At 38.6% G+C, this 27766-nt stretch overlaps 1 protein-coding gene across 1 annotated transcript in view; it reads right to left on the bottom strand.

Annotated features, from left to right (window-relative positions):
• ARHGAP15 (Rho GTPase activating protein 15) overlaps positions 1-27766 on the bottom strand; it is a 596184-nt gene that overhangs the window by 215663 nt on the left and 352755 nt on the right. The window contains exon 9 of the mRNA XM_007467470.1: positions 11473-11571. Within this exon, the coding sequence (XP_007467532.1) occupies positions 11473-11571 (99 nt within the window). The remainder of the gene's footprint in view (positions 1-11472; positions 11572-27766) is intronic.

Genomic DNA, 27766 nt, shown 5'->3' with positions numbered 1-27766 from the left:
AGCAGCCACTCAGCATAGAATTTGATTCTCTAAGGATGGATGCATGGTTGGATGAATGAAAAGAAATCTTGGATAATATCCATCTATTCATCCATTTAATCGTCCATCTTGACTGGAACCCCTACATATGCCAGCTCTAGTGTGCTGAGCAGTGAGGAGGTAGGGATGAACCAGACTGTCTCTAGACTCCAGGACTCACATTCCAGGTGGGGAAAAGGCTATGAAACCAGCCGTTTTGGTCATATGCAATAAAGGCTATGTTGGGGAAGCAAAGCTCTTACTGGAACACTGTGGAGAGGGGTGGCTACTAATGTTCAGAAGACCACAGAGAGGTGGTTGAGGGTATGAGTCAGAGAACATTCATTGTTGAGGGTGACTCTGGTGCTATGCCCAAGAGGATCAATCAGAATTTGGCAGGTAAATGGGTATGGAAAGGGTCTTTAAGGAGAGAAAACAGTTCATGGAAGGAATATCAGTCTTTGGAAAACTTCATGTAGTTGGAGCATAGGAAGCCGTTTATGAGGTTATAAAGCTGGAGAGTAGACAGAGGTCATATGCTTCTCCTTTTTATGGTAATAACTAGTATGGTATTTTGTTTATCCTGATGGGAAGGCTCTCAGAAGGGATAATATAATCCTATTTATATTTAAGAGGGATAATTTTGGCAGCATGGAGAAGAATGGCCTGGGAAGAAATAAGAACAAAGGCAGTGATATCAATTAGAGGGTTTATCTCAAAAGAAATTATGGGAGCACAATTAAGGCCATGCGAGGTGAGAGGAAGAATCAGCTTCAAGAGATAGTACGGGCTTCCCTGGTGGCGCAGTGGTTGAGAATCTGCCTGCTAATGCAGGGGACACGGGTTCAAGCCCTGATCTGGGAGGATCCCACATGCCGTGGAGCAACTGGGCCCGTGAGCCACAACTACTGAGCCTGCGCGTCTGGAGCCTGTGCTCCGCAACAAGAGAGGCCGCGATAGTGAGAGGCCCGCGCACTGTGATGAAGAGTGGTCCCCGCTTGCCACAACTAGAGAAAGCCCTCGCACAGAAACGAAGATCCAACACAGCAAAAATAAATAAATTAATTAAAAACAAAAGTACCAATGCCACCGTGGATGTGAGGATTAAATCAGTCAATGCTTAAAAAAAAAAGAGATAGTATAAAAAGTACAGATCATTAGATCTGATGAAAGATGCTGTACATAATGAGAGAGAAGAATTTAAGATGTCCAATGAATTTCTTTTTAGGGCAATGGGGAAATAGTTATGAATCCACTGAGTGAATTAAAGACTAAAGGAGGAATAGCAGGTTTGTTGAGGAAAGTTATAAGTTCAGTTTAAAAAAGCTGAATTTTGAATGCAAGGGAAAAACTCAAAAAGGGTTGTTCCTGGACCTCAGGTCTGAGTATAAAAAGGTAGCTTGAGGGGGCTTCCCTGGTGGCACAGTGGTTGAGAGTCTGCCTGCCAATGCAGGGGGCACGGGTTCGAGCCCTGGTCCGAGAAGATCCCACATGCCGCGGAGCGGCTGGGCCCGTGAGCCATGGCCACCGAGCCTGCGCATCTGGAGCCTGTGCTCCACGCATACCGCAAAAAAAAAAAAAAAAAAAGAATTAAATCCAGAGGAAATGCGTGTTTTTATGCTGTCAAACTCTAGGCCAGACACATAGGCTCCAATATTATGCTATGCAATTTCATATACATGCCAACTTCTCACCTTTAAGACAAAAGTAAAGAAAACTTTCCACAGTGATTACACTGCTGTTGGGTGTCTCACCGCTCTGTAGGGATACTCAAGAGTTAAGTTATTAGCCCAAACTGTCAAAAGTGCAAAACATAACATGAAGAGCATTATGTTTAAAACAAGAAAGGTAACAGTCCTCTTTTAATGACACTGGTGTATTCTAAGTCTTTATAGAGCTTTTGATAGTGTCAGCAGAGTTTAACTTTTATCTGCTGTGAAGTAAATTTTGGAGAAAATGAAATCAATATCCAGTAGCAAAACCATGTCAGAATGTAGAGGATTGGTATCCTCTGTTCATTAGTTTCAAACTGATAGGTCTGTGTCATTGACCATATCTTTCTTATTTCAGATTCTTTGACAGAATCTGTAAACTCAAAATCTAGCTTCAAACTAAGAATTTCCTGAGATTTACATAGAAAAGAAACACTAAATCAGGAAGGTGAGATATTCACAGGGAAGTAAACTAACACAGAGGAGCACCAGCATGGTATTCCAAGTCTGAATTAAAGGAAAAGATGTGGTGCTCAACTTTCTGTGTGGTTATGGGACCTGAGCCTATGCCTGACCATTCTCAGACATGTCACTTACAAGTCATACTTGCCATTCAATTACTAAATTAAAAACAGCAGGCTATTGGTGTTGAAATAATGCCTAATGGGATATGACTTCCTCTGATGAAATGAGAATGGATGTTCTATTAGCTGCTGAACTTAAACGTGCTTTCCAAAAATTGATGAGCATAAAATCTTAAAGTAAACATAACTTCGAATGTTTAGCATAGCTGAGTATCAATGGGAAAGAATGATGTCATTTAGAATATAATATAATATCATCAGAAATGGTTTAAATGTTTAAAAGAAAGATTTGCAAGCTACATTATTCTCTGCACATCTTTTAGCTGCCTTCAACCAACAACTGCTGGTCATTCATCTTTTTAGTTTCAACCATTTGCAGGTGTAGCAATGGAGTGCAACTTTCCAACCAAGATTTAAACAATGTTGAATGTAATTTAACCATTCTTTCATCATTTATTGAGAATTCATCATGTGCAAGGCACTGTGTGAAGAGTTAAAAATAAATCCATGCTCCCTATAGAAAGGAGCACACAGTGTACTGAAGGTGATGTCTTAAATACTTTCCTTCTATAAGTGGTGCTTTCACCCTACATCTCAGGGCATTCTTATTTCCTTAAAAAGAGTACGACTTTACATTTTGGGTCTGTGGTCTACTAAAACCTCAAGAACTCTTCCAGCAGTATCATTTCAGACTTATTTTGGTTTTGCACGGTCAGTTTTTCTTTTCAAAGTATACTGCCCTTGGTTTGTTTGTTTGTTTGTTTGTTTCTGAACTGAAAACAGAAGTGGCTTGAAGAGTATAAAATTTGGCAAAAGGAATAAAACTAGCAAAGAAAAGATTATTTAAACCCAGGAAAAACATTTCTAACTCAACAGCCCATTAGACTATAAGATAACCTCTCATAGAGTTCAGAAGAATCTCTAAGACACGCATCTATTAAGGAGATGAGTAAATTACTTTAAAACATCCTGTAGAGGAAAATATGCCACATTCAATTATGCAGACCAATGCAACTATTTCTCCTGGAATCTGTACGTCTCTTTTATGGTATACACAGATTAATGATTAATGCTTAAGTTGGACACACTTCATCTGAAAGTGTGAAAATTCTTTGGAAAAGGCAATTTTTTCTAGGCATTTAGAAAGGGAATGTTATTCATTAGGAAACCCACAAAAGAGTATAAAATTTTGGTCTTATTCATAGCTTCCTGAATTAACTTAAGGCTTCTCAATTATCATACATTTTTAAGCTCTAGGGAAATGCCTATAAAAATATAACGTATATATTTTTGTTCAACCAATAAAGAACAGATTAATTCAAAAACTAAAGTGACACTCTCGTGAAAGTGTTGATAATTTACTTTTTAATCAATTGGTTCACATTATGCAACAAGAATAAAAAAAATATTTAAAAACTACAAATCCATTTTTGAATCCCAAGGCAACAAATATCTGAAAATCTCTGCCTTATTATTAGTAGTATTATTATCACTATTACTCCCATTTTTAAAAAAACTGAAAGCTTTCCAAAAGCATGTGATTTTTTTCCTTCAAATTTTGTAAACACTTGCTTTCAGGCTTAAACATCCTGCCAACTTTCAGCCAAGATTATTTTTATGGTTGAACTATTAACTTCTGAATATTGGGGTTTATAATGGACAGAACTCCCAGACCCAGAACTCCCATCATATAAATGACACCACTAAAGGATAATTCAGAGTACTGCATCTTGACATGTTGAGGTGTTGCATTATTTAAATCCTCCATCCACAACAAAAGGCTAATTTCCTAGGGTATTAATTTTGGCTGTGTTTCCTTCCAACTGACTCCAAAGGAAAAATATGTTAAGAACCTAAACTTTAGAAAGGGGATGGGAGTGGGGGCAGAGGTTGGAAATTAGACTCAGGCTTTATCTAGGAAGAGACATTATTTATTCGTATGCATTCTGGACTCAAAAGTGTGGGAATATCCGCTGACTGATTTGACCAGGGCCACATTGCTGGATGCGTTAGATAGCCTTTCTGGTTATTGAACTGCACATTCATTTCTCTGTTAACTTCTGTTAGTCTTAAGCTCTCTTTTTTTGATAACAGGACTGTTGTGTATTGCTCAATGTAGATAAACTCCATTAAATGTCACTAATAAGTACAGTGAACTAATTCGTAGCCACGTCTATACACAGAATTTGTGAACATTCAGAATTTGTGAACATTCATGGCAAGATTTAACTGACAAGCATTTTCTGGAACAGCAGTACATTTCTCTGGAACAGGGAAGTAGGCATTAGGCAACTATGGCAGAGATGGTAACTGGTGCAATAGTCTGTCTTCTCTTCATTACAGACCTCACAAGCAAGTCCTTTTATCCATATTTGTTTTCTTAATTGCAAAACACAGCTTTTTTCTTTCTCTCCACCTTGTCATCTCTGATTTCTTTTGGTTGTCTTTTCCCAGTTTCTCTTTTATACTCTCGCTGGCTGTTTCCTGTTTACTCTTTTTTGATTTTGTCTTCCCCTCTAGCCCTGAATGTGGCTTTCTTACAGACACAGAGGCCCCAGCATGACTACCCCAAAGAGCCAATTCCAACTTGGACCCACAAGACTACTGCTGTCAGGAAGGTGGCTGTCATTGGTTGCATTAAAACAAAACATAAAACACCAAAAACGCTAAACTGGACTTGATTTTAACTCAGAAGTAAAAACTAAGGAAAATTTGCTGTAAACTTTCACGGAGTTTCTTGGAGGATCATTGCTATTGTAAACGCATGTGGATGCCTAACTTTAGGCATAAAAAGCAAGCACTTAAAAAAAAAGGAAGACATAGGTCAGTGCTCTTAGAAACATTTTTGTTCAGTCCACAAATATTCTCTGGGGAAAAAGGAATAGTGCTTATCTTGAACTCTTGATTTTATTTTTTGAGCATGTCATTTTTATCAGTTTGTTTTGTTTTTGTTACTTTTTTTTTTTTTTTTTTACTCACTGCTTTTAAAACTAGCAAGCAGAAGTCCCTCTGGAACAAGATAGAATCATACAAGTTTTCAAGAATCTCGTCACAAACTAAACAGTACAAATTGCACATTCTTCATGGAAGTATCAGCCTTTGGTGCGTGCCTGGATCCAACTATAATAGATTATCCAAAAGTGGGAAAGAATGAACAGGACAAAATTAGCAGAACTGGGAGCAGAGCTTGTCTAGGGAAGGCATTATGATCTGCCCTTCAGGGGTCTAGATCATCAGGCAATGGGAATAGACCATGTAGTTTTATTTTTGCAAGTGAACACTTGGTAGTATCTCAAGAGGCAGACTGGTGCACTGAATGTTGCCTGTTCTTTTTATAATAAGTACGTACATGGGCATGCCTTACTTAATTTGCAAGTACATGTTAAGCAAGGCATGCACTATATATAATAGTAAATATCCATGTATTTACATATAGTCCTTGTTCTGAATTTTTATGACTCGGTAAGTATACTCCTGTGTAGGTGTATAACCTTACCTTCTTATGATATTAATACATACGTCTAAATAAATATTGACACAATTAGAGAAATAGATTTCATTTATAATGGCATGGGATTCTTAATGTGTCTTTCTTTCAAACTTCACGTTAACAGCAGCTGAATTACCAAAAAGAAACAGTTAAGGTATAATAATAATCTTAGCCATTCTTTTTCCAAGTTGCTATAATCTACCCAAAGATAACTAATTGTTCAAAGTAAACATTCCACTTTGACCACAAAAGGAATCCATTACACAAACATATAATTCACAGTCATTTTTAGTGGGTTGTAAACAGTTTGGAATGAGCATAAAATGGGACAAAAATCAAAGTGAGCATTTTGAAATGAAAAAGTGTTTGCTACAAAAGGTCAGTCCCTTTGCTTGGCAAACTATGTAGAAAAGCCTGGGAAAATGCTGATCACACAAGCAATGAAGGAATTTTAAAGCCAACAGCCTCCTTGTTTCTTTAAACAGACATCGGAACCTATAACTGGATCCTGTCAAACAAACGACAGCAAAAAAATATAACAGCTGCTAAGAAGTCAAGTAGAGAGATAAAGTTTTTGAGGCTAAGGACCTTCTCAGAAGTAGACTAAAGGTCTTTCTTAAATCTTTAAGCAAGGTTATGGATCCCAGGGTGGCTTTTAGGCACCAAGTCAAATATGTAATTTTGTGTATCATTCTTGTCATAGTATTTTGTGTTCCAGAAAAAAGAAAGAGCAAAATTGTCGGTTAGCATCTGCTGAGGCATTCTGCAAAGTAGCTTATAGCTGGAATCATCAAATTTGGAAGACCTGGTATCACTGATTTTTAACTGTGGTAAAGAAAACCACATAATATAAAGTTTACCATTTTAACCATTTTAAGTGTACAGTTAAGTGGTGTTAAGTGTGTACACATTGTTTGCAACAGATCTCTAGGTATCATTTTAATGTTGTTAAATAGTTCAGGGGCATAAAAATCAGAACTGCGAATCATGGAGGAAGAATGAGTTGTTAAACCATATTCCAAAGGATGAATGCCAATCCAAATGTAATTTAAAAATTGTTTTAAAACCAGCCCTATTCCATTACAAACAAAAATATATTCAATGCATAAAAATACATTTAGTGTAGAAACGCGTTCATTCATTTAGTTCACTCTATTATTATATAAAGGAAGTCTTTGGCAATGTATGGTATTGTGTAGAAAAAGGACTGGTTCATCATTTATGGCATGTTCTTTTGGGTATCTCACACCAAGTGACTCCTTGTATTGTGCTGTCACAATGTGTCAAGAAAATAACCTGGGAAATAGGCTGTAATTAAACTTCTGGTCTTATCAGGAGGCTAAAACCAGAAGAGTAGGTGTTTTATTATTCAGGGTTTATAATGTCATTTAAAAATATATTCTAAGTAAAAATTATATATATATATATATATATATATATATTTGTTGTTTTGAAATTTTTTTTTTTTGCGGTATGCAGGCCTCTCACTGTTGTGGCCTCAAAGCTCCTCCTGTGAGGCCAGGTGTCCGTATACCTGGCCGGATCAGGACACGAACCCGTGTCCCCTGCATCGGCAGGTGGACTCTCAACCACTGTGCCACCAGGGAAGCCCCAAAATTATATATATTTAAGGTGTACAACATGATGATTTGATATACATAGACACAGAAAAATGACCAACTAATTAACATATCATCTCCTCACATAACTACCAATTTTTGTCTGTGACGAGAGCACCTGAAATCGACTCTCTTAGCCTATTTTCAGTATTCATCACAGTATTGCTAACTCTGGTCATCATGCTTGTATAGTAGGTCTCTAGACTTATTCATCCTGCATAACTGCAACTTTATGCCCTTTGACCAAGATCTCTCCATTTCCCCCATCCCCTATTATGCCATTTTTAAGCTGACAAACTTCTATTGTTTTTTAATTATTACTGTAGTGGTTGTTCTTTCTCCTAGCACAATATCTATTATTTTCTTTCACAGCACTTATCACAGTTTGTTTAATGTATATCTGCTCTATATTCTCAGCTGGTAGTATGGAGACTGACACAGAGTAGGCACTGAATAGTTACTTACTGCCGAAATGCAATAAACACTAGTGTCTGTTACTTCAGTGAGTGCTTACAATGCCACACACACTGTGTGCCGTTCTTTCCAAATATCAGTAACTGGTCTTCACAAAGAGTAGTCAGTTACATAGTTTTCATATAAAAAACTATGGATTAAGGTCTCAGAACTAATTATACCAGTTTAGTACTTTGTATAGTTCATGTCTCCTAGGTCCTTGTCTCTAAGTGATACAGGTGACCCTATTTTTAAGTAAGCAATTTCTATACACCTTTGAGGTCATCATAAACTACAGAAAGTATTTTATAAAGCACTGAAAACTGGACTTCTCCCTCTTTGGATCTACATACCACCAGTGTGTCACAATGTTATCCTCTCCAGGCTTGTGCCCCCAGACCTCAAAAAAGTATCAGATGACCTCCTGCTTTTAGTCAGTTTACCATATGTACTGAGCATTAGCTGAACAATAATTCAATATTTTTGCAGAAACTGCTCTGGAAGAAGAAACATAAGTTGAATTTTTCATTGGCTACTTATGATTTCACATATATATATATAATCTAAAACTGTAAAGGCAAGGCAAGGGAGAATGAACCACTTGGAAAAGCTTTAAAGACTAACACACTCCTTTACAGTTTGCCCTCCAAGTTTTCTGTATGTTTTCTAGGCCGAGCAGACAATGTCAGAAACCACAGAAATAACTTTAATCTAGTTATAATAGTTGGTAAGAAGGAGAATGCTCTGGTGGTTTAAAGGAATAAAGGAAATCCAAATCAAGATAAGGAAACATACTAAACAAGTGATTCGCTAAATTGGTTTACATTCGGCTCACTAAGAGATTTCTTTCTAGGTATGTCCAAGAGATGCAAAATTTAAAATGTAACTAATACCACTTTACCAGTGATGAATAGAGAATGTATCTTGTGCCAAGGGCTGGGTAGGATTTCCCTGTGGAGACTAGAGGAGCATGGGCAAACTGGCTCTGCCAAGTGCAAGTAACTAACTGAATAAATGAATGAACAAATGGAGGAATGAATGAATAAATGGTGAGAAATGCCCTCCTGATGTTGTTTCATTTGAAATCAAGCATGTAAGAAGCATTAAAAATATCCAGCTACAGTTTGTAAATTATTTTTTTCAGGTGGGGGAAATAACCTCAAGAAAAAAAAGAGAGAAAGGAAACAAATATTTTTTATAACAGCTGATGTGCTGCTGTAGTGAGGATTGAGACTATTTTCCTCAGACTGTGAGAGTAAACACACAGTTTTCATTAAAAGTGCCTTTCCCATAACTGGTCCATAAGCATTTCCCATGACTCTGCAGTTAAGTATCTTGGCTGGAAGAGGATCTGGCCATTAGAAGGAGGGCTCTAGATATGCAGAGTCCAGCCGTGCTGAGAGACTTGGCACCTTTATATGCTACTTCCTAACAACAACCCCAGCATAAAATGTCATCAGAAGCCTGCATAAACATTGGACTTAGACTCACATAAATTATTTCTGTCCTGAGGTGCTTTATGCCAAAATTTAGTAAAAACAACACTTTGAGTAAATAGAATTGGCATATCAATGTAAGAATATTAATCCAACAAATGACCATAGAAAAATATAATCAAAAGCACACACTTGTAAATCGTGCAGTGATGTGAGAGGTTTACCTTGTGTCTCTGAGTTTTTGTTGAACATTTCCATACAGTTCCTTCAAGCTGACATTGCCAAAATGCTTTGAATTATCAGTTGCTTTATGGAATTGCAGTCTTCGAGTTTCATTAAAACACTTAGGAATTATTTTAATAATCATATGTGATTGGTGCCTGTTCAGTGCTGAATCTACAAATTCATTTTAAGAGTACACATTGGGACAATGAAATATAATGCCAAATATGATTGCCCCTGTCAGAAAATACACTGTCTTATTTTATTAAAAATCACCAACAAAATACCATGAACAAAACATACAGTTTCTATTTATGGGCATTTTCTGTTCTGCAATACAATGGTGTTTGCATGCCACAAGGCTGTATCTAGCAGAGTTCTCATTTTGCCTGGGGTATGTACATAAATAGAGAGTTACAGAACCCTTTTTTTATGGGCACACATCTTACTATGTACAGCTTCCCCCAAAGTCCTATTTGGATTTTTGCTCTAATATAACAGTGCTCACACCATCAATGCTGAGTATTTATAAGAGAATGAAGATTTCCTGAAATTTCCTGATGATAATTTAACTATTAGCAATAATAGCATTATAACATTTTCAGTGATCCATTTGGCTTTAAGTACTTATTAAATAATATTTATTCCTAAAATATGTACTTACAAAATTAAATGAGATTGCAACATACAATAAAAAGACATTTCTCTCTAAACTCCAATTGATTCCATTCCTCACAGATACCTCTCCTTGTGTTCATTCTGCTTTTACTGTTTTCTACTCTCTCTTTGAACCCTCAGCTCTTCTCTCTGATGCGTTGATATGCTTTTCCCCAAAGCTGCTCACTTTATCCACTTTCTCTACCCACTCGCCCCCTTCTTGTTATTCTCTCATTCCCTACTGACATGGGAATAATAGGATCCCAAGGCTGTCCTTACAGTATAATCAAAGTATGAATTTCCAGGAGCTGGAAATTGCAGACCATTTTTATTATGTTTCTATAATAAAGCCAGGTAACATCGAGAAAATTAAAATGGCTTTTCCCTAGCAGATAACTTGGTAAAGATTCCTTCCCTTGGTTCTATTGTTTTAAGAGACTGGGAGCTGAAAAGGGGAATAGATTCACCACTTCTTTTTCTGGAAACACCTCTGTCTTTTACATGATATATATTCCCCAAGATCCTGGGAATATATTGTAAACTTGTAACAGATGGTGATGAAGCTTCACATTTCTATACAATATATTTTTTGAGATTCTGCACCTACTCTATGTATCCTTCAGGGAAAATGACCTTGAATGAATAAAGTCATAGTCTGAAGGAAAAACACCCCACAGACAGACTAGCATAGAAATGATGAGTCAAATGGGTTTTGTTTTGTTCCCCTCAGTAAGATGAAATAATTTCAAATGAAAAACAGAATGTTGAAATATAGGAATCAAAGGTCATCTTAACACTGGAGGTGTGTCTGTTAATTGTTCCAGGAAAACCAGTTAGGCATATTCTGTGCTGAACAGATACACGTGGAAGATGGAATATCACCACGTGCAAGTAGAAACGCTGTTTGCTTCACTTGGGTAATGTTGGGGGCTTACCAAAATATGTTCTGGCACAAAATCTACCAGCATGAATGTTAGGAGGGTTCTAACACTGTGAGTGCTGATATTTTATGAATGTTTTATCACTGGCGAGAAAACAAGAAGTTTTGCAATTGAATCAACAACATGTCAGACAGAAAAAAATATTAAAAAAAGAACATTAGTGGGAATTATTGATGTCCCTACTGTGAAAACAAACTGAAGTTAATAAGAAACTTGATCCTCTTAACTGATTAACAAAAGTCAAGTTTTAATTTCATAGCTTGTCAGTGCTGTTAACTTGAGCACTGGTTGTGTAGAGGGTACAGTATTGGGGGAAACTGCTGTATATTCAGTTACCCACCTCTTTTTTCGACAGCTTCAATGCACTGCTTTACAAACCACGGAACTGTGGAATTTTCACGTTCACACACTGTGTGCAGATGAGAGCCAAAAATTTGATCTGCAAAAGAAACAAAGATGAGCTTCATTAAAATCCAAGCTTGCGTTGTTCTTTAATTTGATTCTGTTTCCATATCCACTGAATGATGAAATCTGCATCTTGCATAGGAATCGATTTTTTGCTTTAATTCCAAAGTGTCTATTGCAGACATACAAAGACCATAACTCCCTTCTCTATGGAACAGGACTCTGGCCCCAGAGAAAGAAAACTAACACTCTGCCATCGATTAGGCAGGGATGACTGAGTAATTTATAGTCTCTCTGGGCTTAACTTTGCTGTCTATAAAATAATGACAAGGGATTAAGAAAACTTCTATAAAATAATTAATCTTAGCGAATTGGTGTCTTAGTGTTTGAGAACAAATTTGTCAATGGTTATCGAAATTATGATGTTGTTAGTATATGTGGAAGATTCACCCTGTGGCTCAATGATATTCGAAGAAAGCAAGTTTCCGGAGACTTACTTTGAAGTGAATTTCTTCACATCTCTCCTGCCTTGAGTGCCCTTCCTCTTCTCTAATCTAAGTATCCCCTTTCTTTTAGGGCTCAGCTCAGATGGCTCTTTCTCCATGAACTCTATCCTTCCTATCTCAGCTTTATGTCTCCTGTAACATAGGTTCTTTGGAATACCAGTTCTTCAGGATGTTAATAGGCGATCTGGGGGGAAAAGCCTGTAATCAAAATGGTTTAGCCACATTGGGTTAAACAAAGTTAAACAGGTTCCTTTCATGTGTACTTATTTTTAGAGCCTGTGTTATGCCAGTGTGCACTGGGAATCTCCAGGCGGGACTGGAGGATGCATTATTTCCCAAACTTATCTGAGTAAGATCCTTTTATTTCAAAGGGCATCTCTCCAGACTAATGTTTCCCAGAACACACTTTGTGAAATTCTAGCCTAGCCCTCTCATTTGGAACATGATTTATGCTACCTTGCATTGTGTTTTTACACTTATAATATATGGAATGTATTTTCTCAAAGCAGATTCTGAGTGCTGCATTGCTCATATGTTCTTACGGTCACCAGTGCCTAGCACAAATTTGGGTCCATGGTATTCACGCAAAGATTTTTTAAAACTGTGTCAAAATATATATAACATAAAAGTGTCCATTTTAACCACTTTTATGTGTACAGTTTAGTGGCATTAAGTACATGTGCATTGGTGTGCAACCATCACCACCATCCATTTCCAGAACCTTTTTAAAACAGCATAGATGTTCATTACTGATAATGAAACAAATATTTAGTAGGTTCAAGGGCTTGCCCTCTCCCACAGAATGAAATCCAATTCCCTAACATCACTTCCAAGGCAGTAAACAACCTGACCTTCCACCAATTAACTGATTTCATTTGCTTCCTCTCTACTCTCTCCCGCTCATCACTTGCCTGCCACCACTCCGTCGACGTTGCTGATTCATGTTCTGCCTCAGGGACATTGCACTTATTATTTCCTCTGCATGGAGCTCTATTGCCCTAGCTCCCTGATCAAATGTCACCTTCTTATTGTAGCCTTTCTTATCCACCTTTAAATAAAACCTGGCAACCACTGCCAATAGAACTCTCCATGCTGCCCCACCTTACTTTTCTTGGAGCACTTTTCTCCACCTGACATATTAGATTGATATGTTTACTGGTTAGTTGCTTCCCTTGCTTAGAATGCAAAACCCAGGAGAGTAAGGACTATTCCTATTTCCTTTATTACTGGATCCCCAGTAACTCGACAACGTTTGGCATACATTAGAAGTTCAATAAATATTTATTGAATTATTGACTGTAAGACAGCATCTTAATCATCAGTGGAGGTCTTCAATGCATTTAAAACATATTTTTAGCAGAAGTGGGGAGAAAAATATAAAATGCAGCTTAACAGAATGCTAAACGATGCATTATTACAAAGGGGTAGTCAACATGGACTGTGGTGAGACTTCAAGAAAGTCACGATTTTCATCCATTTCTCAGAAAAGGTGATGGCTTGGATTGAGAACTTAGCAGAGAGGGAAAGAATTAAGGCTAAAGCACCAATAATAATGTACTTCAATATGGAAATGTGCATTTTTGGCAAGAGAGAGAAAGAAGATAAGCTCAAAACACAGTAACATAGTGTGGAGAAGTGGGAAATAATCATAGGTATTTGCTTTGAATAGCTGGTCAAGTAACAAAGACTTGTTCAAAAACAGTGAGTCACCACTATAAGAAAGGATAAAATAAAATATTACTTAAGAAAAATAATGCAAAACTTCAGATTTGATCATTTAATTTGGCCAGAGGTTATAGTCAGGGGGAATTGTTATAGAGTAGAAAATCCTTTAATAGTAATTATAATTCAAATGAATTTCACAAATATTTATTATCTTCTATACTTGTAGTGACGAAGTAGGCATATTAGGTTGTGAAAAAGATATCAAGAGGTCATAATACTGTAGGGCTGAAAGAAATATTCAAATAATATAAAAAATAGACTATAACAGGTATCATAAAAGGTACTCAGTGCTATGGAGGATGTTCTATAGTATCGAGTTTTTTGTGTCATGTAGTGCAGATGCGGTGTTTGGTGGGGGCAGAGTGGAGGGAAGTTTATTCCAAAAAGACAGATTCCTGAATGGAGTGGTGTTAAAATCTGGAGACAGGTTTCTTTTGTTTGTTTATTTTTTTTTCTTCTGATAGGTAGATACAGGAAGATGAAGATGAAGGCATTCAAGTGTATTTACTGTTTCATTCACTCGGTTATTTGCCAAAAAAAAAAAAAAAAAAAAAAAAAAAAAAAATTCTGAGTGCCTGCTCTGCATCAGGAACTAGGAATGGCACTGGTAACACAATAACCAAGACTCACTTCCTATACTCTAAAAGTTTCTTGTCTAGTGCGGGCATCATATAAGTAAACAGGTAAGAACATATCGTGAAAAATACTATACCTGGGGAAGCACAGATGCATGTGGCAGGGCAATCTGAACAGCCTTGAGTGCACATGGAAGATTTCCCAAAGAAGAAATGAATCCTCGAGGATAAGTAAGACTTAGATTGGAGAGGTAAGAAAGAGGACAAAAAGGGCATTTGGAGAAGATGGAGGAGAGACAAACAAGCACATCAATGATGAGAAGCATGTGGTATGCTGAGGAAAACATTCACTCTTTCTTATTTAGAAAAATCTTAATGTATTAAGCTTTAAAAGGAGATGAAGATTATGTTATGAAGAGTCTTAAATATTAAGTCAGGCAGGTAATTATTTGAGATTGTGCAAATACCATTGATTTTTATACACACGCTATTCCCCTCCCAACTTCTTTCTTGTTTTTTTTTTAGAAGACGTTGGGGGTAGGAGTTTATTAATTAATTAATTAATTTTTGCTGTGTTGGGTCTTCGTTTCTGTGTGAGGGCTTTCTCTAGTTGTGGCAATCAGGGGCCACTCTTCATCGCGGTGCATGGGCCTCTCACTATCTCAGCCTCTCTTGTCGCAGAGCACAGGCTCCGGATGTGCAGGCTCAGCAGTTGTGGCTCACGGGCGTAGTTGCTCCGCGGCATGCGGGATCTTCCCAGACCAGGGCTCGAACCTGTGTCCCCTGCATCGGCAGGCAGACTCTCAACCACTGTGCCACCAGGGAAGCCCCTTCTTTCTTGTTTTTAAAGTCCACTCATAAGACAGAATCTGAAAATGTTCTCCATTGACTTCTGTTTCCCCTGTAGCTTTAGTTAGTTTAAATTAGATAGTTCTGGTTGGTAAAATGTAAGGGAACGTGACTTGGGAATCTACAAGAGAAGATTTTTTCCCTGATAAACGGAGAGGGGTATATGAAGACATTCTTTCTTTCTTCCTTCCTGCTTTGAACATCACTGTGCAAGCATGCAATGCCTGGAGCTACTGCTGCAATCTTGTCACCACGAGGCAAGAAGCTTGCAAACAAAAGCTAAACATGATTAAAAAAGAAGGTACAAAAACCTGAGACCTCAACAATATTGTTGAACTTTTAAACCTATCCTAAAACACATTCTCTAGACTTCCTGTTATATGAATATAAATATAATAATAATTAAATATAATATAAATAATTTTTAACTGGGTATTCTATCACCTGTAACCAAAAGGTTCATAACAAAATGGGGGGGCACAGATAGTGGGGAAGACTGAACACAAAGAGATTTGTTAAGTGGCTAATGTGATTGCTTGGGAAGACCAGAATCAGGATAGGCTTGTGGTAAATTTAATCATCATTGAGAATTCATCTCATCTTCTGAGTTAGATTCATACATTCACCACCTCTGCCATCTGACTGTGTAGTAAAACTCACTAGAGTGGGCAACATTTATTTTCCTCATTTCACTGCTATAGGGCTTGGCCATATGACTTGCTTTGGATAACGTAGCATGTGTAGAAATGATGTGTCAATTCAATTCAAGACTGAGGCCTTCAGACACATTACAGATTTCTACTCATCTCCTTGCTTCTTCACTATTGCCAAGACAAGAGTTTCCCTGGGTAGCTGCTGCGCCTTCAGTCTGGGCTCCAGAGTAAATACATATAGCACAGAACTGAGGTCAACCCTCAGTGAGGAGACAAGTCCAGTCAGACCTACAACTTAAAGCAGAGCTGTCCATTCAAGCCTGCCGTAGACTATCTGACCCACAGACACATGAAAAATAAGTGCTTTTTGCAGTTTGCCACTGAGATTCTATGTTTGTTTGTTAGGCAGCAATAGCTTACTGATAAAGATGATAATAGGAGTCTGGATTTTTGGTGATCTAAGCTATGCTGTGTGAGTGAAAACAGAGAGTCGATAGGACATGGAAACCAAAACTGGGGAGCAAATAAATAGAGAAAAAGATCTAAATTTGGTTAGAACGTGGAAATATGCATTCGTTTAGAGTCAATCCTAAGGAGGAGTCTCAAAGGAAATTTCTCTCACCTTAAAATTTAAACTCATTATGTTTTATGTTATATTATGGCATTTCTTATTATGTATTCTCTCCAGATCAATTCAATTCTATTTAATTCAATTCAGCAAATATTTCATAAGCACCTACCATATGCAGGGCATTGTAAAGAATGCAAAGATTGACATTCATCCATAGCTATCTATTACATGCCCACTGTAGCCCAGACAGTGTGCTCCATCCTGAAGATGCAATGATCCATGAAGCATGATCTCCTACAGTGTAGGGGGAAGAACAGCTCTCAAAACCAGTTATAATATGATGTGATTAGTGCTATTGCAAGGGCGCTCAATAATAAATAGCGAAGATATATTTAGCCAGGCAAGGGTCAAAGTACGTTATATATTTTAACTTATTTAATCTTTATAACAATCCTTAACACTTTGGTGGTAGATACTATTACCATCCTGATTTTATAGGAGAGAAAACTGAGGCACAAAGATATTGAGTCATTTGTCCATAGTTACAAAACATCAGGCTCTGGGGGAAAAAAAAAGATAAGGACCTGAACTAAGACAACGGAGAGATGGGGTGATTCAGTGGGATTTGTAAACTGGATGCGGGAGGTGAGCCAACCCACCAGGCAAAGAGGACTTTCAGGTTTTTTGCTTGGTTGAAGGAGACTAAGATGCTGAAAACTGAGGGTTTGGAGAAGAAAAGAGAGATTGATGTTTAGAAGTTAGGATAGTTAGGATAGAAGTTAGGATAGAAGTTAGGATTTCAGACCCAGCAGAACACTGATGGGATATCCAGGTGAAATTCAGAGACTATTGCTGATCATAAGGAAAATGGCTTTCATAGAATGAAACTGAGAAGCAGATGCTTGTGATAAAGATTTGAAGAGAAGGTAAGAAGTAGAGGTAGCAAATAGACCCCCTTTTTTAGAAGTTTAGTGGTGAGAATTCACTAATTATAAGGAAAGACGGGACTTGGGGAAAGATTTTCATCTGGGGTGGATAGGAGAGAATTTCAATTGCAGAATGTTTCTGATTGCCAGAATGCTCTAGACGGGGTGAGATGCCCTCTTGGCTGTTTTTGGTTGCTATAATGCCTGGGGTGGGGGAGGTGTGCTACTGCCACTTACTGGGTGGTCCAGGTAAGTGCAGGCAATCCCTCACTGGGAGAGAAAACAATCCCTCCCTGATTGCCAATAACGCCCTGGTGAAAAAAGAGCTTAGATACGTTGAACTTCATTAAATAGAAGGGAGACGTTTGCTTTCACTAGTTACCAGAAAGGTCAAAAAGTTCCATCTCACTTATATCCTGTCTTTGAAGTGGCTATACTTACCCAAGAAGGTATGGCCTTGTAGTAGAAGGACCTAGCCTTTCAGGTAAACCTGAGTGAATCAAAGGTTGTCATGTGGCCCAAGCTGGGTCAATGCAATTTGTCCTGCAAAAGTTTTAGAACTGGGACACTGTAGACTGAGGTGGTATCAGAGATACTACCTGCTCCAGGGATTTGAATTGAAAGGTCATCTAGATTTAGACACTACAGGGCAAAAGCAGCCATCTGGGGAGATGGTGATGTGCAATGAATGAGTGTTACTGAAGCTAATATGCAGAGAGAGAGGTGAATGAAACAGACACACCTCAGCTTCTCACTTCCTGATGCCTAGGCACCACATATGGTTGCCATGGGGTGCATTAGAAGTTAGAGGGAATTTCAGTTTAATGCAACTAGACAAATTTGGCTAGCACATGGATAGCACTGTCCACAAGGTTTCAAAGAGGGCTTACAATCACAATAGAAAGGACCAGCCTTGGGAAAATAACTAAATGAGACCCCCTGTTACAGATGATGCTGGTTAGGAAGAGTATGTTGTATGTCTGTTGGTTTTGCTGGCCCTGGAACTATTCTTCTATCCTCCGGTAAGAGCACCCTGGTTTTCCTTTGGGGATGATACTTTCTCATTCTGCTGCCATTTGTTTTGAGCAGTGCTGACCTCACCAGCTCCAGCTCCAGGGATGAACATGCATTTCCTCCCCCGGCCGCAGTAATCGGTTCAGACGTGAACACATGACCCAGTTGGATCTGGGCAAGCAAATCCTGAGGCTTCTTTTTTTTTTAGTGCTGCTGGGAAAGTGGAGCCCTCTTGCTATAGGATCTGGTAAACTAGGAGGATATGAGTCTAAGCTTCTAGAAGTTATATTGTCAGCTTCTGGGAAAACATACTGGAGAATGAAGCCAACAGAGTGGAAAACAGCTGAGGGATGGAGGAGATAAAGATTCGATAGCATTTTGTGCCCAGAAGTCCAGTCATGCCTGAAGCTATCCTTGTCCCCTGGAGTTTTCAGTTAAGTAGTCCAATAAATTCCATTCCTACATTTGCAGTTTGAATAAGTTTCTATCAATTACAACTAAAAAACAACTTGACTACAACATTAGCCTTCAACATCCCATGGTGAATTATATAACGTGGAGGAGATGGTGTTATACATGAAACGACTTTGCAAAGTCAAAAGTGCTGTATCCAAAGGAAGTAAATCATAGAGATTTAGCTTAGACATCATTGTCCAATTTAGGGGCTGTTGTAGGATCGCCACCCATCTGTAACTCTGATACAGTCCAGAGTTTGATACACCAAGGAAGACCATTAAATTATAGGAATGTCTTTGAACCACAGAACCTTCTATCTTAAAACCGTGTAAAGAAAGGGGGAGGGAGAGAGAAGGTGTTTTGTTTTTTTGGCAAGCACTGATGACCTAGCTTTTGCCCCCTCAACTTCCATGCTTGCTGGCTGGCACAACATTAAGGATTGTTTCTGCTTTTCCCCTCCTTATGGTATTCCAAAAAAGGGAGCAGTCCCAGAACCCTGAGCTCCCAGCTCCCCATCTATAGTCCCATCTGTGGGCTCACTGGTAATCCTTTATTCCTCTCTTAACAACTTTTTGTATTTAGAAAACACCTCTTGCTAGGGGTGCCAATATTTTCAGAATGCTCTGCACATGCCTATGGCCTTGGCTGGTGTGATCATTACATCTTTGTTCTCCTGCTTCAGCGCTTGTACCAGGGGTGGCAGGCAACACATTGGTTGGAGAAAATCCATTTTCTGTAATTTTTCTTTGAAAGCATCTTTTGGTGAGAAAAACAAATAGACCTTCCACATGACTGCACTTACAAATCATGTTGTTTACATAATGAATTAGAGTTTAACTAGGGAATGGTGGTTTTTAATCTTTAAGCTCTCAAACTTTTGACCGATTTAGTTAGTTCATCAGCATAACCAGGTTAAGCCTCCCAGATCACAAATTAGCTTCATTCTCCCTCATCTCTGCTATATATTTTTTGACAAAAAATGAAAAGAACACCCAGTAATGGGATCTTTGTCAGTTAGATTCCAAATGAATCAAAACTATGAGGAAAACTACTCAACAGAGGCAGTTAAATGTTCAAATAATGTGACGGTGTTATCATCATTTACGCAGGGAGACAGTCTCCACATGCTTTTCAAAATGATGTTACTCTGCTTTCAGGACAGAGGCCCATTGCAGCCACTCTAGTGAATCTTAAAGAAGAAAACAAAGCACCTAGAACTACATACATGAAGAAATAAAGAGGGGAAGAGAAAACAACAACAAAAAACTGAACTGTTTGGACACACACACACACATATTGGATAATTATTTTGGTAGTGAGGCATATCATCAAGGATTTTGGCTACAATAGAAAAAAATCCACTGTGGCTATCTTAAGCAAAGAAAAATTTATTCAAATGATGGTGAAGGATGGGGGTAGGAGGAAACTCAAAGAATTTACTGAGAACTAAAAGTAATTTATAACTGAATCACTTTGCTGTACACCTGAAACTAACACAACATTGTTAAGCAACTATACTCCAAAATAAAATAAAAACTAAAAAAAAAAAAAAAATTAGTTTATTAATTCCTCAAAGAAATTACTGGAGGCGAGGGACCAGTCTTGGAGATGTTTAATCCAAAGTTCTCAGGAGATCCACGAAATAAGAAAAAGGAAATAGAGCAACTGCCTTGTAACTCTGAGAGCTGGGTCAGGATGCTATACGCATTGTCACCTCCACCACCAGTACTGTCCTAGTGACTTCTGTTCACCAATTACTCGAGATCTGAGGTTCCAATAGACAATGTCCAATGGGTTGAGATTTTGTCTAAAAAATGGGTTGAAATGAGAAAAAATACAGTTCATGTAGCTTCCATAGTAGGTAGCATTCACTTGGAAATTTTCTCCCTCTGAGCTGCCACACACATGGGCAGATCATTTCCCAATAGGTTGCTATAAGGGCAGGGCAGTGGAGAGTGAAGGGCTAAAATAATATTCTCAACACAGGTAATTTCAGCAATTTCACTGATTTCATCTTTTGATTTTAAACTGTAAGTGGCATTTGCTTTTCCTTTTGGGAGTAGGTTTCCAGACCAAAACTTTCAGATTGCTTATGAGGGAATCGTATTTCTATTCTTATATTTTCTCCACTTCCATTCTTACATTTTTCTCTTCCTCACCTTTAAAATACCCACTGTATGAGCCCCCATCATATAACTTTCCCACAACTTTACTGAATAGTCTTGGAGAAATAGGTGATGTAAGTTAAGAACTATAGTTTACTGATGGCTTATGTCTTTGAATTAAGATGCGGGAAAATACGTTTAATGCTAAAACACTAGCACTGAACTTAATTTATCTTAAGTGCTTTGGAAGGTACCACATTGTCTTATGATGTCTCAGGGTTCTGATTAAAAATATCAGCTACTGTTTTTTGTTACATAGATATCAAAAATTGGGCTGATACTCCGTTGAGTCTCTAATATACACTGAAAGTAAATCTCTCTCATTGCCTTGTTTACTTGTGATTTCTTTTCTCATAAGAGGCAAGTACAGGGAAAAGCTTAATTATTTTAACTTTTAGGTAGTTTGGAATCTAAATAAATAGGAATTTAAAGCATATACACTTCTGTGTATAGTTCCCCCCCACATATTTATTCATATTTTTGGATCTCATCTACTAACAGACTTTAAAGTCGCTGGTGGAAAATGATAATGTCTACTCTGGAAAGGCTGGCCTGGAGGAAACTGGCTTAGGCTCTAGGGAGAAGATCTTCTCAAACAAGGGTAGGCTGGGGTCTGCAGCTTCCAATAGACGTTGGACAGTCGGCTGCAGGGGTGGCATCCTTTGACAAGATCGGCCCAAAGATGAGTGTCAGAGACAGGCTAGCTGCCATCCAGACGGTATGGTGAGTTCTTCCCCAGTCCTTCCCATGTTTTCTCCTTCTTCCCTTTTCAGGCTTCCAGCCATCTCCACCTTTCACAATTTCACCCTCAACCCCAAACAGTGCTTCTGTGAAGTACCTTTTGGCCCCTTGCTTTAAGCTCCTAAACTCATTAAAAATAGATCTCAACTCAATTTTGGTCCAGTTAATGCAACGGACACATTGGTGGGTCCACTAATCAGGAAGGAATTTGTATCTTAAATGAAGAGTTTATTAACCCAAATGTAACAAGGAGAATAAAAGTTTTCTGTATTTGTCTCCCCATGGCAACACTTTGCCCTATACTTCTCCTTACCTCTGCTTACCCAGAGCAGCGCAACACATGAATTACACACATACACACACACACCCTCCCCTTATATGTGTGTGCACAGAATCACAATACTAAAGAGAATGGTTTGACCAAGTGAATGTTACTGCATTTTTGTATTCATCCATTCAACCTATCCATCCCTGAATATTTTTCAGTGCCTTCGGAGGATGGAATGATGGACAGAACACTCTCTGTCTTTACACAGCCTGTATGTAAATGGGGGAAACAAACACATAAAGACATTAACATGGAATGCAATGTCAGATGGTGATAGGTGCTATGAGAAAATAAAGCATGGCAGGGAGATAGAAAGAGAGAGGTGTTGTCAGGGCAGACATTTGCTAGACAGTGGCATTGAGCAGAGACCCAAAGAAGTGAAGGCATGAGCCATACCAATACACAGGCAGAGCATTTCATCAGAGGAGTAGCAAATGGGAGTAAGTTGCATACCCTGGAGAAGCAGCAAGAAGGCCGGTGTGGCTGGAGTGAAATGATAAACAGGAAGTATGGCTGAGGATGAAACTGATAAGGTAGCCTGGGGGACAAAGCAGGCAGGACCCTATAGGTCACAGGAAGGGCAATAGATATTATTTTAAGTATGATTTTATTCTAAGTAATTGGAAATTATTGAGCAGGAAAGTGACTTAAAGTGATTTATGTTTTTAAATGATCTTTCTAGTTGCCATGTGGAGGCTATATGTAAGGGCGTCAGGAAAAGAAGCAGAGAGGCCAGTTAGGGGGCTGGTGAGATAGTCCAGTGAGAGATGATAGTGCTTGGGTAGGGTGGTAACAGTGGAAGTAACTGAGAGTGGTTGAATTTAGAATATATTTTTAAGGTGGGATTTGTTGATGAGAGTAGAGGAGACAGAATAGCATGGAGGGTGACCCCGGCTGGCAAAGAGCAGAGGTATTTCCTGAGGTCGAGAACATGTGGAAGCCATTCGGAAGCCAAGGGTTGCTCTAGGTAAATGTGAGATGTCTACCAAACATCCTAGGAGATGTCAAATAGATGTCTGAACATGCAAGACTAGAGTTTCAAGGGTCTGGAGTTTGAAGCTGAAGTACTAAGTTTGGAAAGCTTGCAGATGGAATCTGAAGCCACAGGGCTGGAATATTTCAGCCCTGGAATATCTGAATAGTGCTCAGTAGTCTGTGAAGGAGAAGGAAAAGAAAAGAGAAGTCCAAAGACTTAACATAGGAGTAGCCCAACATTGTGAGGCTGGTGGGAGGAGCAGCCCCTACCAAAGGAGCACCCACGGGCATAAGAGTTTCCACAAGAAGGATGAGAAATTGTAAATAAATAGCAATTCTAAAACCACTGAAAGATTTCATGTCCTGCTTCCTTTCTTTCCTACCCTCTTTTAGGCAATAACAAAGCAGAGCGAAGTAAGGTGATCTCTATCTACCAGAGATAGTTCACAGTCTCCTTGGAAGGTATTAAAATATTCAACCAATGAAATTATAGTTTGGGGATAAAGAAAAGAGAGGACTAATTCAGAATGAGGAAGACAGGGATGGATTTATGGAGTTGGTAACTTTGGGCTGGAGGACTAAAAATGAATAGAAGTTTACTATATAGAGTAAGCTGGAGAAGAATATTCAAGGTGAAGGAAGCTTTACACAGTAGAACAAGATAAACGTAATTTCTTCCTCTTTCCTATAGAAATAGATGTATTTCTATTGCACCCTATTACATTCCCTTCTGGATGCCAAGTGAAATATATATGAATGAGTATATGAATGAATGAATAAATGAATGAGAGAAGAGAATGTATAAAAGAAAGTGACTTTTATGTAAAGATTGTGCCACGGTCACTTGAGTATGAAAGAAATATATTTCAGTTTAGTTTGCATTAGTGCATTTTGGATGACTGACATGGCCAAATTTTGCTTAGCAAAGATTGATTATTTATATTTTGGGTTGACAATACTTTGTTTTTCCTTTGCCTGTCCTCATTTTATTAGAATTACACAGGGGTCTACAAAAGGAAAAGGGAATAAAATTCAAAGATGTCAAACTTTGCTACCTTAACCCTATTTGTGTACATTTTATGTTTTTAAAATAGAAAACTGTCCATGGAATTCAACTGCTCAGGCACATAACTTACTGCAATTATTCTGAAGTTAAAACTTTTATAGGTTGGGTTGTCTATTTACTTTACTTAGTAGGAACTTCACTGCAGTTAAAATTACTGTGAAATCAGTACTTTTATTTCTGTTTGAGTGATGAGACTAAGAAGAAAACCTGATACATAAAATTTATTCAGATATTTGATTGAATTAATTGTAAATGATTTAATAAAATTACCTTTTTAGCCCAAACAAATATGGACTAAAGTTGGAAATGTCATTCAGTGATCGATAAAAGTTGAAAGTTTCTTCTACGGTGGAGAAGATGTGGAAAGTCTGAGTCACTCTGGATTTAAGTAAAATCTAGGAAAGAACAATGTACTTTTCCTAATATCAGCATAGATTTGTTAGAATCCCAGGTGGTAAGACTTCAATTTATTTGCATGAATGCATAGTTCAATAAGAAAAGATTCAAATTTAGTTGGAGTAAAACTGCTTAACGATTTCAAATATTAGGTGTAATATATTAATATAACGGGTTTGAATATCTATAGTGGAGTCTCTTTCATTTGGGTCTTAAGGGTGTTCTCACAGCCACTAATGCTGAGGTGCTAGGTACATGCTGAAGCACCTAAGAGGAAAGCACTTTAGGTTAAAAGCACTTTCTCTTCTCAGCCTCAGGTTAAAAGCTATTTCAGGATTCTGTTAAAGGCATTCTTTGGTCCTCAGCTTCAGCTTAAAAGCTGCTTTGAAGAAAAGTGCTTTGAGGCAGGTAAAGGATTTTATAATAAACCATATTAAGAGCTGGGGAATCGTGTGGTTCTGTGGAAGTGTTGGCTAGCTACATGGAGGTGTGGTGTGTACTCTGCGCAGGTTTGCCTGTTCCCTGTGGTCCACTGATTATTTTATGCAAAGAAACTGAAAAACATTTCCAGGAATATAATTGGAGAGAAGGGGTAATGAGCCCAAATTTAGTAGTCCACGATGCACACATTTCCGAAAACATTTTGTCTCTTTTGGGTTTCCAGTCAAACACGGTGTGTATTTCTTTTTCGGCCCTTACTGTAGAAAGCAACTATGCAATAACATTTCTAAAACACCTTATCCTGTCCCGAAGCCGTCCACAGAACTGAGTAAATAGATATCTCCTTGGGAGATGCACTTTGCATACTGCACATGAAAATGCAATATCAGTTTATTTCATACTCTTTATTTATATTACTTTCCCAGCTAACAGGGCCTCCCATGGGGGGATGGGCCCACAAAGATAAAATGGAGTACCTCAGCTGGGTCTGCCTACTGAATTGGCAGAATCATGGTCACCACCCAGATGTCTAATTGCAGGTATTGATATTCGTTGGTGAAAACACAGTGACTTGAGAGGAATTTTGAGCTTGTGGAGGTCAATGGGAATTCTGAGAGATGGCAAAATGGTTCATGTAAGCCAGCTGAGTCCCAGGGAGTAGATCTGAGTTCTGATGACGAAAGGGCCACAGACAGAATGGAAAGAAGCTGTTTTCTCACTTTGTGAGATTCAATGCCTAAGCGCTATTGCTTCAGGACCTAAAATATCAAGTGAAACATGCAGGTGGCTGGGGAGAAGAGCATTCTTCCTGTTTGCTCTGGAGACAGAGTGAACCCAGAAATGCAGCGGAACCAGAGGAATCAAAGCATGGCACCCAGAAGTTTTTGTAGGTTTGGAAACTCCTGGACAGTACCTAGGCAGTGAAGCAGGCATCGACTGGAAGATGCTGGCTGCCTGTGGCCTGGTGAGGTGCCTTCCTTGGCCAGTTTGTAGGCACTGGGGTATCAAAGAAGGATCAAAGCAGAAGAACATGAGAAGGGCAGTTCTCCTCAGATGCGATACATTCCAGGTGCTCCCAGAAATAGCTAGGGAGAGCTTGGAAACAGAGACAGGCTGAATTGTTATGATTATACAGGTGGGAGCCATGACTTGTGATAACTGTGCCTTAATGTCGGTGTTACTTCACTCATATTCACAGGCTGCTGGGGCATGGCCCATTGAGGTTATATAGGAATTAAGTAAAATTAATTCCATAATATAGCTTTCTAATACAATCAGCCCTCCACATATGCAGGGATGCAGAACTGGCAAATACAGAGGAACGACTGTACTATGGCATTTTATATACTGGACTTGAGCATCCTCAAATTTTGTATCTGCTGGGGTCCTGGCACCAATCTTTTGTGGATAGTAAGGGACAACAATGCATATTTCCACTGGTCTTTTAAAATGGAGCCAAGTTGGCAGGGTACGGACATGAAATTTTTTTTTTTTTTTTGATAGAGAATACTTCTTCCTAGGCAGTGTCTAATTCTGAAGGAAGGAATCTCGCATTATACATCTTCACGGGCCCAGTATCCAGCCCATCACTTACCACATGGTGGGTCTTCAATAAGTGTTCATCAAATAAATAAAAATATATAATAGGTACTGAGTGAATAATAAAATTGCTTATAAAATAAAGTACAAGCTCCTTAGCCTGGCACTATGCAAAACACCTGTCACAACGACTTCTCATCGAACCCTCTACATTTCATCCAAGCCACCATTCCCCATGCTTTCCTACAATTGGGCACCTTGGATGTCTTACCCATTTCCTCACATATCCAAATGCTCTAAGTCAAGACTTAGCTTAAAGACCATAGAATAAAATAAATATTAATCTTACCCACACTTTTTCCACTTGTAATTTTCCCAAATCTATAACCTGAATGCCCCTTGAAGCATTTGACATATTATGCCATATTTGTTGTACATTTTCCCCCCTCACTCACTTCTTGGGGTATTCAGCTTTATGTAACTTTGTATCCTCTTAGAACAAAGTGATTTACAGAATATGTATGAGTAGGCAATATGAAAAACCATCAAAGCATAAAGAAGTGCAAGCATAGTTCTTTTTTTTTTTTTTGCGGTACGCGGGCCTCTCACTGTGGTGGCCTCTCCCGTTGCGGCGCACAGGCTCTGGACTCGCAGGCTCAGCGGCCATGGCTCACAGGCCCAGCCGCTCTGCGGCATGTGGGATCTTCCTGGACCGGGGCACGAACCCGCGTCCCCTGCATCGGTAGGCGGACGCTCAACCACTGCGCCACCAGGGAAGCCCAATCTGCGCCACCAGGGAAGCCCAATAAAGAAGCATAGTTCTTTATTCTCATCATTGGATACCGCATGCAATGCTACAAGCACAGTGCGAGGCACACAGAATGCTCAACACGTTGGCTTTTTTAATCCAATGTCACAAAAATTTCACCATATTTTATCTGGTTTGCAATTTTCAGAATACCTACTCTGCATTCAGGACAAGGTGCACTTGCAATATGTAATGCGATAATAAGAGTAGAATTAGGAGTATAAGAAGGGATAGTTATTACTTGCTACGCTGATTGTTCTTTATACAGTATCAACATTCCTAAAAGGCATTATCTGGAAAGTGTTAAGACAGAATATTTCATTACCTTGCCCTAATTCACAAAAAATAAGTAGCAGAGCCAAGACTAGACTTCAAATCCACTTCAAAATTCAGCCATCTTTAGGGCTTAATGACTGCAATACATTGTTTCCCTGAGTAAAGTAGAATACATATAGCTCTTTCAAACAGCACAGGGAGAGTTTGTCCCTACTATCT

Source organism: Lipotes vexillifer, unplaced genomic scaffold (genome assembly GCF_000442215.2).
Source record: "Lipotes vexillifer unplaced genomic scaffold, Lipotes_vexillifer_v1.1 scaffold265, whole genome shotgun sequence".
Taxonomy (NCBI): Eukaryota; Metazoa; Chordata; class Mammalia; order Artiodactyla; family Lipotidae; genus Lipotes; species Lipotes vexillifer.
Note: the sequence above shows the minus strand (reverse complement) of the source record. Positions and strands in the feature narration are given on the sequence as shown.